Source organism: Equus przewalskii, chromosome 2, assembly GCF_037783145.1.
Source record: "Equus przewalskii isolate Varuska chromosome 2, EquPr2, whole genome shotgun sequence".
In the NCBI taxonomy this organism is placed as follows: Eukaryota; Metazoa; Chordata; class Mammalia; order Perissodactyla; family Equidae; genus Equus; species Equus przewalskii.
In genome coordinates this window covers 43,772,106-43,785,483 of record NC_091832.1, presented here as the reverse complement: position 1 = coordinate 43,785,483, position 13,378 = coordinate 43,772,106, and the positions used below count along the sequence as shown (strand labels likewise).

Here is a 13,378-nt window from a genome sequence, read left to right as displayed (position 1 = left end):
TTTCCCAGGTCTGTCCACTGTAAAGTTACCAATTTTTTTCCCTTAAAGGTAATTTTTGACACCTCCTTCTTCTTTTACTCCATATTAAATCCAAACCTACTGGTTCTATTCTCAAATAAATTTCCATTCTGTTCAAATCACTCTTTGCAGGCACCACTCCAGTCCAAGCCACAACTGCTTGAGCCCAGACTGCTTGGAGGGATTTTCTGACTCCTATCCCTGCTTGTACACCCCACCCCCTGTCTCCACTCAGGTGCCAGAGTGTTCTTTTGAAAATCCCAGTTGGATTGTAGTACCCCTTTTTTCAATCCTTTGAATGATTTCCGTTGTACTTAAGGTACCATCCCAAATTGATCAACGTGGTCTACAAGTCCTGTGTAATCTTGTGTCTGTCCCTTCTCCAGCCTCCTGCCAAGCCCCTCTCACCTTATTCTCTGTTCCAGTCACTGGTTTCTTCTTCCTGAGTTCCTCTACATTCTTGGGTCCTTTCTGCTGCATTGTCTTTTACATGTCGTGTCTCTGCTTAGAAAATGGTCACTCTCCACTTTGTCATCCTCAGATCTCAGCTAAATGTTACTTCAGGGAAAATTTCCAGGCCCCTTTGCAGAGTCGAGGAGGTACCCTTGCCATAGATTTCCATAGTATCCTGCACTTCTCCTTCACGTTGCTCGTGGTGCTTGAAATTATTTGTTGTGTGTGAATCCTCACTTTGATGGGTAACGTAGACAAGGCTGATACCTTCTCTCTGCTCTTCACATGCATCCCAGGCACCTAGTACTGAGCCTGCCCCAGAGTTAGGTGCTCAATAAATATTGAATGAATAGAATTTATCTTTTAATTAAATTAGTGAGTAGAACTGCAGAATGGAAAACAATTACTCTTCCCTTTTTTGCATGGTAATAGGCAGATAAGTCCTTGAGTTTATTTCTCATATTCCACTGATTTAAATCCCACAAGTATCCTTTTAAATGCGTTGAGTAAGGTGCAGTGATAGGTACAGTAGTGGATCTAGAAGTGTATATTCACCCTTGAGGACCTGCCTATTCAGTCACTGCCTCATTCCCCAGACATGTGCTGGGAGCCTCAGTGCGCAGGGCGGGCGTGAGACTGGAGGGGCCAAAGGAGCATCTTCCTTCCCTGCAGTGCTAGAGCGTGGAGCAGGACAGATCTGGACAGATCTAGTGGAATTCTGGCTCTGCCATTTTTGAGATTTACGTCTTGAACTTAACCTTTGCCCATCCGTAAAAATGGGGATAGCAATATCTCTCTTGTAAACCTTGGAAAAAATCAGATAAGGAAAAGAATGTAAGATAATCCACGTTATAATATAGTAATCACTGAACTAACTTTTATTACTTTTTTAGGTCCTAAGCACTATGCTAAGCAGTTTATGTTGCTTATTTTCTTTATTTCTCACAGCAACCCTATGAACTGGGGATGTTATTATCTTCATGCTATAAATGAAGAAAGTGAGACTTAGTTAAAAAATTAAATAATTTGTCCAAGGTCATAGTAGTAGTAAGTGGTAGAGCTGTTACTGTAACGCAGAATTGCATGGCATGCTTGTAAAGCCCGGAAAGGACTCCCTGTATGTGTATATCCACCCTGCCTTTCAGTATAGCTTTATTCTTTTGGGCTTTAAAGACTTTTTAGGCATCTGTGGGCATTTAAAATTTTTTAACAGTCTTGAGAGGGAGGACCATCTGAAGCTGTTAGCAGCTGAAATTTGTTTCTTTATCTTTTGGCAGCTTTAATACCTGTAACTCGGTGCCTGCAGGAGGCAGGGTGTGTGTAGGGGGACTCGAGGATGGGGTTGGACCCACCTGGCCAGTTTTTCTTTTTTTTTAATTTATATATTCTTTTTATTTGTTTTTTTTTTAATTTCAGTAACACTGGATTGTAACATTATATAGCTTTCGGACTGGGCAGTTTTTCTGAAGGTGAGGATTGTGGACTCTTCTGGTCAGACTCACCTGGGGGTTTTACTAAAAATGCAGATTCTTTAGCTCTTCTTTTGATATACTGAATTGTAATTTCTTAGGGGTAGGACTTGGGCAACTGTTTTTAAAAATGACTTGGTTTAAATAGGATGGTCTTAGTCTGAAGTTGGAGAGTCGATGAATAGAGGAAATGGGAAATGTATGAGTCCTGATGATCCTGACTGTTGTGTAGGAAGCCAGTAGAGCAAGCAAAATAAGCACTGGTGTGCACGGATAGTAAGCTTAAAAAATACGTGATATAGAAATAAAACCAGGGCCGGCTTGGTGGCCTAGTGGTTGAGTTCGTGTGCTCCGCTTTAGGGGCCCGGGCTTTGCAGCTTTGGATCCCGGGCCAAACCTACACACTGCTCAGCAAGCCATGCTGTGGCAGGCATCCCGCATATAAAACAGAGGAAGATGGGCACAGATGTTACTTCAGGGCTGATCTTCCTCGTCAAAAAAAAAAAAAGAAAGAAAGAAGGAAAGAAAAGCAACAGTGGGGGAATCTGTTTCCTTTTTGTTTTATTTCTTATAAATTTGTATGTGGGGGAATTTGGTATATATTGTATTACTCTTTTTCCCTAGTGGGATAGTAGCAGAAAGGAATGGGTCTTGGTTATGACAGAGTTGATATAATATAAATTTCAAATCTGAAGAAAAAATTTAAGAATATTTGGTGAATTTACATTTCATTTGCAAAGTGAGAAGTATGTCTAAAGCTGATTTTGAATCTCTCTTCTTAGAGAAACTATGTTGGACTGCCCCGATTTTCAGTTTAGAAAATATGATAATAGCAGGTTTGTGGATAATATGAAAGTTAGTAATCAATATCAAATGTTTTCAATATATAGTATTTGTGTATTTATTTATGCATTTGTTTAAAACAGTGAGTATCCTTTTTATTATGTCACCTAATGAGAAGTCCAGTGGCAGATTGGCCGGAGTTGGGATTCAGTGGCTCAGAGAAGGTGCCCCTCACTGGCTTCCCCGTGACTTTCTTGGCTTTCTCTGCATGAGTAGCCTCAGCATGGCCTCGAAGTGTGCAGGGAGAGGTCAGGGTTGCTGTCTTGTGCCTGCCTTCCCGTTTGGGGTATAATTGGCATATAATAAATTGCACGTACTTAAAGTGTACGGTTGATAGGCATGTACATGCACACACCACACAACCATCACCACTCCGCCATAGTGAGCATATTCATCACTCTTAAAGGTTCCCTCCTGCTCTTTGCCATTCCTCCCTCCCACTCCCTTCATCCTTTTGTGAAACCTTTGAAGCTATTAGGGAAAAAAATTACATTGTTGAGGATAAAGTACTAGGTGGAAAGGTATTTAATTTGTAGTTTTAGCTTTTGTTTTCTTTTTGAGGACTATAGTGGAAATGATGTGATGACTGTAGGTATAGGTTGCTATGTCATTTATAGAAAATTTTGAGAAACAAAATCTTAGAACAGACTGTCTTTGAGAAGCTTGGCAGAGGAGATAATATTTTTAGAAAGGTTGAAAAAATGGTAGTGATGGTGACTGTTGGTGGAAGGGGCATGAGGAAGGAAGGAATGACGCCTGACTGTGTCGGATGGGGCCACACATGGAGGAGTCGCAAACTTGAAAACCAAATGCTTTTGTTTTCTTAGTTTTTCACTAGATGGTATTTCTAACATGCCAAAAAACCGAACAAATTCTAACATGAAAGGGCATTAGAAATATAATCCCCACTTAACCAAAGAATATGCTTACCTGAAGTGCATTTTGTTCTAGTGGATTGTCTGTTTTATTGAATGGTATGTTGGTGATTTATTTATTTATATTTATAGACTAATTTTTTTTCCCCATCGCTGTAATAACTTTTGGCTGGACATTTCTCTCTTGAATCTCTGAATACACTTGTTGAGGTTAGTTTCTGCTGCAGAAAGCATTATACTGTTGAGTCAATAGCCATTTTGTAAAGAATTAGCAAAATATATAGGGCTCTATTTGAATAGGTTTCTTCAACTGTCTCCCAGCTTCTCTGACTGAATTTTCTTGGCTCCTTATTTTTCTTTTCTTTCTGGTTCTTCCATGTGTTTTGTTTTGAGAGAAAAAATGACAGCATTTTTGTCATGATTTAACCTTATTAGAAATGACTTTCTTTATTCTTTGTCTGTATAATTGAGAAGTGAACCAATTCTCTGTGCTTCTCAATGCTGGCTGGCAATAAATAAATAAGTAAGTAAGTAAATAAATGAATTTTAACATAGAGTAGAAATTGAGCGTGTTGGAAAACATATCCCTACAGAAAGTTGTGTGGACACTGAGGGCTTAATATGGGTGAGAATTTCCTTGGAAAAGTTTTCTTTGCTGGAACTCGGATGACTTGATGCTTTTGTGAAAGTGAATCTTGGAGTGTTTCTTCTTTCAGTAACATAACTTATCAATGTGGAGTATAGTTCTCCAGTTTCGGATTGAGGATAGTGTGTATGCTAGTTATGCCCATGAAGTTTTGGGGGTTAGAGGATTTTTGATCATCTCCTGTTTAATTCAGTTACTGGTTGTCATTTTGGAAAGGGACTCTCCTGCAGTAGACTAGCTTTCTCTACCCCTTGAGATAAAAATGCCAGTTCTACCAGTTAGGGATTTGTTTTGGGCTAAAGAAACCCCCTTGGTCTTTGCATGCACTGGTATCTCTGTTCTGTTAATTCATTCTGTTCATTGTCAGTTAATGCCAGGGCCTTCTTGAGGAAAAGGGAGGCTTCTGGAGGAGAAAGGAAGATGGATAATTTTGGCTCACGAGATGCCGTCTCTTGGGCCCAGGGGGAGGGCTAGGAGAATGTTTTGTATCCAAAGTTTCAGCTTGGGCCAGTCCTTTGGAAAAAAATAAAAAGCTACTCCGGCCCCATAGCCTCTAGAATTTGGAGCAGAACTGTCACTTCAACAGATTTCAGGTTAAGCAGGCAGTCGTCAGATTGTTTTTGTAGGAAAATCCGTGCGTATTCTGAGTGCCTGCCTCAGCAAAGGGCTCTGGTGACAGCTGGTTGTTGTGCAACTTGAAGCAGGTGCTCCCCAGGTGTGCTCTGTCTGCTAGCCTGCTTTTTACTTACTAAATTATATTCTAGGTTCCTTGAATATTAGGGATGTGGCAAACCCCTGGTAGCCTTTACTTTCTCCACCCCAAGTAGCAAACTCATTTGAAAAACATTAGCTAAAATTCTTCATAGATTTTCTTAAGTCACCTAAAATTTGGGCTAACATGTTTTGGTGAGTTGGTGAATTTTAGAAATGATTTAAAAGACTCTTTACAAAGCGTCTATATATACTTTATCCTCTTGTTGTCAAGAAGAAATTACTTAATAATAACATGTTTTGGTAATGAAGGGTTACATATAAATATTTGATCTGAACAGATAGACTTTTTCTCCTTTTTAATGGGAAATATTTTAGTAAGACAGGACTTGACTAACATTACACTGCTGGCTCCTTGCCTTTTCTTACAAACACGCTGAAGTGGTCTGAATAACAGTGCTGCTAAAACAACATATGCATTGTTTTGATGGGGTATTGATTCCTTCTGTAGTGTGCAAAATTGCTAGCATGCCTCCCAGCAACAAACACACATGTGACAGTCTTTATGTGAGGTGAGCATTCCAGAGAAATGAAATGCTAGTTTACTTTTCAGTAGCTATGGAACTTAAAAGAAAACATGTTTTGGGAAATGTGGCTTTAAGGCACTAATATAGTGGTATCTAGTGCATGAAGCTCTGCAAGTTGTTTTTGACAAAACCTAATCAGGGTTAACAGAAATCTGATATGTATAGTTTGTTTGTTTATTGATTGCTCTGAGCCACCAGAAAGAATATCCTGTTCCTTTTAATAAAATCCTTTTGGGAGATGGTCTATATTTTAAATATAGTATTAAATAATTTAATATAAGTATTTTTGGAATTTGATTTTAACAAGGTAAACTCAAATGTTAGATAGTGTGAGATGAAACTGAAGTAGGAGACTGGAAGAAAGAATGGTGCTTAAATGAAATTCTTTTTTGCTAGTCATGCTCTCATTTACTCTCACATATGGCGAGCAATTATTCAGATTGCCTGTTAGAAACTGCTGTCCAATAAGATAAGGAATTTGGATCCTGACATCAGGGCATGTAACCTGCTCAAGTTTAGTTTTAGAGAGGAGACTAAAGATTACCGTGTCATGATAGTGTTCATTTTATTTACTAGTAAAATGAATATGGAAATTATTTACTGTTAAATGTTATGCTTGCTATTGCTGAAAGTTAAATATGTCATGATTTAGGTGGTAGCTACATGTTGCGAAACAGATCCTTGGCTCTTTCTGTCCTTTTAAAAACAATAGTTTGTGAATGAGGAAGATGAGTAAATAATAGCGTGAAATTGAAACCTAACCTGGTAGATACTTTTTTCTGTTTTAAAATGTTCCTCATATCAAGCTTCTATTAATTCTGTATAATTCCAGTGAACTAGCAAGTTATTTTGCTTAAATTGTCTTTTTTTTCCCCTGTGCAGTGAGAGTTGAATGTGAGAACAGATCTTAATAGATATAGTTACACAGTTTATTTTATCATGTTTCACTTTATTGCTGTCTTCTAGAACATTGTTATACTAAATGTTCCAATAATGGAAATTTTATGCAGCTACTTCAAATGAAACAAATTTGCAAAAACTCAATTTTGGAACTCATTCCTTGAGGAGAGGAAAAAAACGCACCAAGCTGTGACCAAATTAGATTTTTGATACATTGGCAACTTATCAAACACTGTCATTTCCAGAAAACAGGGTGTGGGGTCCAGTGGAAATGTCAGTAGTTCTCAGTCACTTATAATTGGAGATCCTTGGGTTTTAATATGATTGAATGTTTAAATTTTTACAAAAGTTTTATTGCTAACAGGTGCTTTAAATTTGGTTTTGTACCTAAATAAAAATGGCTCTACGCAGAATCAGGAATGACTGTGTTCAATTACAGGGCGTCTTCTTTTCAAGAACTTGATTTTAAATTCTCGGAGATATTAGCTTTACTTACTGGAGCTCCTTTGTTTTGCAGAGATCATGGTGCAGCCGTCCTTTTGGATTTCTTTTTAATAATGTGTGACCCTTCACCTTTGATCCCCTGACCTGCATTACCTTGGTAACCATTTCATTTTTTAATTTAATTTCATTTTTTAATTTTGGTGTACAAGCTGTAACATTTCATCTCTCAAAGTGTAACACGCTGATTTCCTCAAATAGAGATACCCCTTTGAGTGATAAATTTGCAAAATGCTGTCTTCATTTTCTGTATTAAAATTCATTTCAGTTTTTAAAATAAAGTGTAATCTGTGTTTTCATCCTTTTAAATTTAAGTTTAATGAGTGCATTTCCCCTACAGTATATCTTTTGCTATTCATATTTTGTGACAGCTAAATTAACTTGCTGTTCACACATAACTCACAGATACACACACACACACACCAGACACCCACCTTCATATCTCTGCCACTCCCCCTCCCGCACACCCCTCACCATCACCACACACCTCTTCCTTCGCAGATTAACTCCTCTTTCTTTTAGAAATAGTGGCAACTTGAATTTATTAGTCTTAGCTGCCACATTCTACAACCTCAGATTACATTTTATATTCTCAAGTGTTGTTGGGAGGAAAAGTTTAGCTCTTTAATTCCATGTAAAGGCTAGAAGAGGAAAAAGTTGTCTCATTTCCAAAATTCACCTTTCCCCTCCTTTAATATTTGGTTTCCTTATTTGATGCATAAGTTAAGAACAAGCAATATTTTTAACATAATCAGAAATGTCCTTTGTTTCTGCTGAAACTTTATCAGTCAGCTGTGATGGTTCATATACCAGATTGCTTTATGCCATATGCTGTTTCATGACTGTTTTTCAGACAGTGCCTTTTTTATTGTATTCCTTTTTTCAGAAAATTCTTATTCAAAAGCAAAACAAACCAAAATCTAAAAACAAAAGTCAAACTTGAGTTAATTCTTTGAACTGGCGAGATATTCCTAAGAAGTCATGTTCTTTAAAAAATGTGAGATCTCTTAGCATGGCCTACTGAAGCACAGATTATTTTTTAAGTGTCTCATTATTTTATTCTCTAACATTTAATGCTGATGCTTTAATTGCACACAGCTGAAGCTGCTAAATGAGCACTGAAATGGATTTAAGTCCTCTCTGAGCTTTGTTGATACCTATAAAAGTTTATGTCATTCATTAGAACCACAAGTTAAAATTAGTTGTAGTGAGCTGTTCATTGGAGATTGGAACTCTCATGAACGCTTCTTCAGGCTCACTAGCTCGTTTTTGTCTATTATACTTACAGACCTGGAAAACTGCTTTTGGCCTGTTGGGTATGTTTTCACAGAATCGCAAAATATCAGAGCTGAGAAATACAAAAAGGTAAAAACATCCTATGATTACAAAGCCAGAAAGTACATGGAATGAATGTTCCAGTAGTTGGGAACAACTTATTTATCAGACCTTGCATTTTAAGGGGGTTTCTTTATGATAATGCTTTCAGAGTTGTGCAGGAATGCTTTTCAGATCCTGTCCCTTGTTCCTGTGATTCCAGCCATATCCTTCTAGCGCCAAAGGAATAGTGTGTAGCTTGGATTTTATTGAATAGAGACTTAGAAGGAGGGCTGAAAGGGGCTGTGAGTGGCGGTCTGCTCCACTTCTCTTGCTTAAGCACCCTATACCTGCCTGACCCCTGAGGGTGAGTTGACTGATGGGCCCTAGAGAGTCACAAGCTCCCTGTTGACAGAATTAGAACCTCTTGACATCACCCCTGCAGGCTCCCGTGTCCTCTAGAGGTAGTCAAATACTTTATTCATAAGTCCAGTAGGAACTGAAGAGACATTAATAGGTACACAAGAGAAATGTTTTTATTATGATATTTTATTTTGCAATTAGGTCCATTAAATTTTCTTTAGAGTTTTCTGCTTACTACATTTTAAGATAACTTAATTTTTCTAAGAGAGCTAATATATGGACACATTTATTACTTATTTTCAATGAGCATTTCTAATCTGGTTAGTTTTTAGGATTCTAGTAAGGTGTAAGCCACATGGATGTAGTTTTTATAAGCATGATTTAGTGAGAAGACCTTAGTCTGAGAGACAGAAAACCTGCTTTTGACTTGCAGGCTCTCTGGGTGTGCCGCTGGTGTCTTTTAAGGTAGTCACACAAAACTAAAAACCTCAAATAGAAAAACTTCAAAAGACTTTCATGTTGATGTTAAAAACAGTGAAATTAGCTGTTTGGCTTAACATTTGGAGTGTGTAAAACATTTCATTGATTTTTCAGTTTTATCCTATGTGAAATGTAGGTATTGTATGTCTGCTACGTGCTTTTTAGGGTTTTTGGCAGGATAAATGAAACACTGTGATGGATGTACCAGGAACACAGAGAAAAGGTGCTTTTGAAATGAAACCTCCTCCTATGGCTGTGCTGCCGGCAGCTGTGACCGTCATGCTCAGAGGCAGTTGTAGTGAATCCTGTGGAGCATGAATCCCACCTGGGCCCCTTGCAAGTGGTCTGACTGAGACGAATTACCTAACTTCTCTGTGCCTCAGTTTCCTCTTCTTTAAAATGGGGGTGATGATAATAGTACCTACTCCCAGGGTCATGGTGAGTTGATGTATGCGAAGTACTTAGAGCCGTGGCCGGCATGCAGGGTGGCTGTGGCTGTGGTGTCCGGGCCAGCTCCTGCACACCAGGAAAACCCAGGCAGAATGGGAGTTTCAGTGAAATGGAATTCTGAGGGGAACATACACCTTGCAGAAAATTAACTTTAAAGAGTTTCCCTGTTAGTCTTCTAACATTGCCTTGGAGACCCATGCATGCTTACAGAGAGGGGAACTGGATAGTTTATGGTAATTAAGCACCTCTAAAACAGATGCAGGTCAGATGTTTAAAGTTACCTCTGGGTTCTTAACCTTTAGGAAGAAAAGTTTAGATAATTAAGAGCTACTTAACCCTTTGTTGATAGGTTCTTTTGTTTTAGCTGTTTTTGGCTGTAGAGACACAAGAAAAGAGACCCATTGGAGAGACCCATCTGTTACTTAGTTGGCACTTACTCATTCTCTTTTGGCTTCAAGAAGCTGTCTAGCTACCTTTCAGGAAGTCATAAAGTGTTTAACTCTTTAGTGATTTTTACTCAGCTGTATGAGGCCTCAGTGCTTCATCCTATGTAGAGAAAGTGGGAAGGAGTTGCTGTTGTGTGTCACTTGTTTTTCCAAGTGCTTCCCATACATTTTAATTATCTAAATTTATCTATGAGGTGGTGGTGTAATTAACCCTACTTTGCACCTGAGAACACTGATGCTCAGGTAGGTTAAATAAACTCGTGCAGGGTCACACCCCTAGTAAATTGCAGAACTAGGACTTAAATCCAGGTGTTGCCCTTCTCCTGGCACCTAGTCTCTGACATTTACTGGCAAACCTGGCTTCACCCCTGACAAGAAATGGTTCTGCCATTTGGTGGCAAGGGCCTCAACTGTATGCATTACCAGCCATCAGCACGTCTGACTTAGGCCTCCAGTGACCTGCCACCACCATGGCCAGGAAGGCTCTGTCACACATGTGGCACTTTTTGGGGCTCCATACCAGCAGCTTCCTCGGTTTTGGCTGCACATCCAGAATCGCTTGTACAGCTTTAAAATATGGAGCACTGGCCCCATCCTGGACTCTGATATGGCCATTCTCACAGAGAACAGTTGATCGATAGGTTCAGAAATACAGGATGTTTATGCTATAAACAAGAAAAAAATGTAAATAATTTGTGCACCTGTAGACCTGTGCTTCCGGAACATGGGCCAGTGCTATTAATTCTATAGTTAGCTACATTGTAATTTAAAATGGGCCTTTGTGGGCCACTTTAGTAATTCAACCACCAGTAATCAGCACCCTTTCTGTGGGAAAAGCCCCAACCATCTGCTGCATAGAATATAGTCTTCTGGAAGTGGGCTCTTGACCATCACAAAAACCAGGTTTGAAATTAGTCACAGAGCTAAAGGAAGTAGGGAGTCATGCTTTCTTTCTTCTCCTTTATGCGTTTATGTTTCCATTCTCTCCTCTCCTCCTCTTCCCAACTCCTCCTCCTCCTGTTTGTCCTCTTTTTCTCTTTTTATCCTTGCATCTACCAGATACTTATGGGAATATCCTCCAAGGGGCCTAGCACATAGTAGGTGTTCAAATTGACATTTCTTATGTGTCTTAGTATCTGTCTTTCCAAGGAGTAGGCACTACCCCTCATTAGCCTGAAAATAGTCAGATTTGTTTATAATCGTCTACCCTAACTTGGGTGGTTTATCTTGAAAATTTAGATAATTGAGCATGATGGATTTAGATAGTTTGAGAAATGCCAGGCTTCAGTCACTTATTAGGATAGAATGTTGGGCAATAGGATAGACTTGACTATTCTAGAGGCACTTGTATCAGGCTTTTAGTGTATTTGCTGCATAGTTTTTAGAGCCGGAAGATCTGAGGTTATCTGGGTTGGACCCCTCATTTTGATGATGAGGAACCTGCTCCTGAGAGGGAAAGGCCCTTCCTTGAGGCGCTCAGCCAGTCCAGACGTGCTGCTCAGGACACCTCCTCCATCACGTTAACCTAGGGGCACAGAGCAAACGCTGTGACACCCATAGATGTGTGCGAGTACCTGTGTGCCTTGAGAGAGGATGGAGAAATCGTCAAAGTAACCCTCCTTCTGCATTTCTCCCTCTCATCTCCACTCTCACATGAACCAGTTGCATAGGGTTAGTGCGATTTTGAAGGCAAGCAGAGGGCTTCCTTGTGAAAGTCAAGAAGCTCTGTGTGTGGCCCCAGCCACATCAGGTGGGCCACTTAGGACTCAGTTCTGATGGAGTTGAACCCTTCTTGAGGCAGTGAGGAGACCAAGAAAAACATGGTAGGAGTATGAAAAGATGTTTTTATCATTCTTCAGTGAAAATCTGCCCTAGCCGGAAAGGGAGTTAATGAGGGAGAAGGTGGCAGCAGGATTGCTGCACAGTCAGGAAATGATGGGAAACATCCTGTTTGTTCTCTTTTGTGGTTGTTGTTTTCCTGGGAAACTGTGGCCGTGGTTACCGTGGCACTGTGTGACATGCCACAGATTCACAGGATTTAGACCAGACTTTCCACTTTTCACACCCATCTGTAGGTGGGTTCAGAAATACACCGCGTGGTAGACAATATCACATTTGCCTCCCAGGGAACTGTGATTATTCAGTCTTTAATGATCCAGTCCTTTCTCTCTTTCCTGTGCTGATCCTTTTGAGTATTTTACTCCTCCTAGACCTTCATTTTCCCAAAGGAGAGACCTGAATGACTTCTTGTCTTCTTGTGTTATGGTGGTTAGAAGGCTGGCAGGAAAGGTGGAAACTCTTGGCTGGGCTGTTTGGCTCTGTGTGTCTTTACCTGCTCTGATGCATGTTACAGCGCCTGGCACAAGTGCTTGCGCATAGTAGACACTCAGCAAATATTCACTCTCCTTTCAGTTCTCATTAGCACAGGTAATTAAGAACAGGAGCTGATAGACTGCACGTATCTGTGCAGAGATATATCTGTAATTAAAGTTTTAATTAAAGAAACACCAGACCAGGCAGATGGTTCTTATCCCTGCATCCTGTAAACCAAACAGCCATGGCTTTTCGATCTTGCAAACAAGCAAAGCAGTGAGTGGTGGCACTCGTGGAGGTGCACCAGAGGGAGAGGCTCTCTTATTAACTAGCCGTAATCTAATTTTGGTAGCACTCTGTGTGATGCCAAATCCAGGGATAATCATTTCAGTTTGAAATGGAAATGCAATACATCAGAGCTATGTCCCAACCAAAGCTTTTAAGCCTCAAGTCAAGGGCATTACCACAGCCCAGCTGGTATATCACAAGGCATGTGGTTTTGTGCTAGATCACAAAAGCTGACGAAGTGTTATTTAGGATCATCAGCTAAATACAGGATTAAATTAGAGCACTATCATCCTGATTTTTCAGGTTTTGCCACTGTGTAGCAATGCAGAATTGAGATGGGACATGTGCCGGCCTGGCTCATGCATGTTCTCTGTGCTGTCCATTTTACAGTGACCTGAGTGACCAACCAAATGCAGAATTTAAAAAGCAAAAAAACCACAGGGGATAACAGAAAAAGACTTATCTCAGATCTGATCTTATCACTTCTTAGAAAAACCTCCCCACCATGAGCCCCAGCCATTTGTTCTAGTTGTATCACTGTCAGCAGGAAGCCAGAGCAGTGCAGAGAAGTGGGTAGGCAGTGGCACATTTTTATGAGGTCCATGCCAATTCACCTTGACCTCTTGGGATTTATCTACTCCTTAACCCCCAGTTTCTTACCCTTCCTCATAATTGTTTGCTTATCCAGGCTCATGATTTTCTGGCATTTAGTGCAGGTGGG

General features: G+C 39.8%; 1 protein-coding gene across 43 annotated transcripts in view; it reads left to right on the top strand.

The window, feature by feature from the left end:
* Positions 1–13,378, top strand: part of CAMTA1 (calmodulin binding transcription activator 1) — an 853,189-nt gene that overhangs the window by 74,469 nt on the left and 765,342 nt on the right. The window contains exon 4 of one of the 43 annotated variants that reach the window (XM_070610990.1): positions 7,020–7,103. The exons of the other annotated variants lie outside the window; for them this stretch is intronic. Coding sequence (XP_070467091.1) covers positions 7,020–7,067 — 48 coding nt within the window. The 3' untranslated portion in view covers positions 7,068–7,103. The remainder of the gene's footprint in view (positions 1–7,019; positions 7,104–13,378) is intronic. 43 annotated transcript variants of the gene reach the window in all.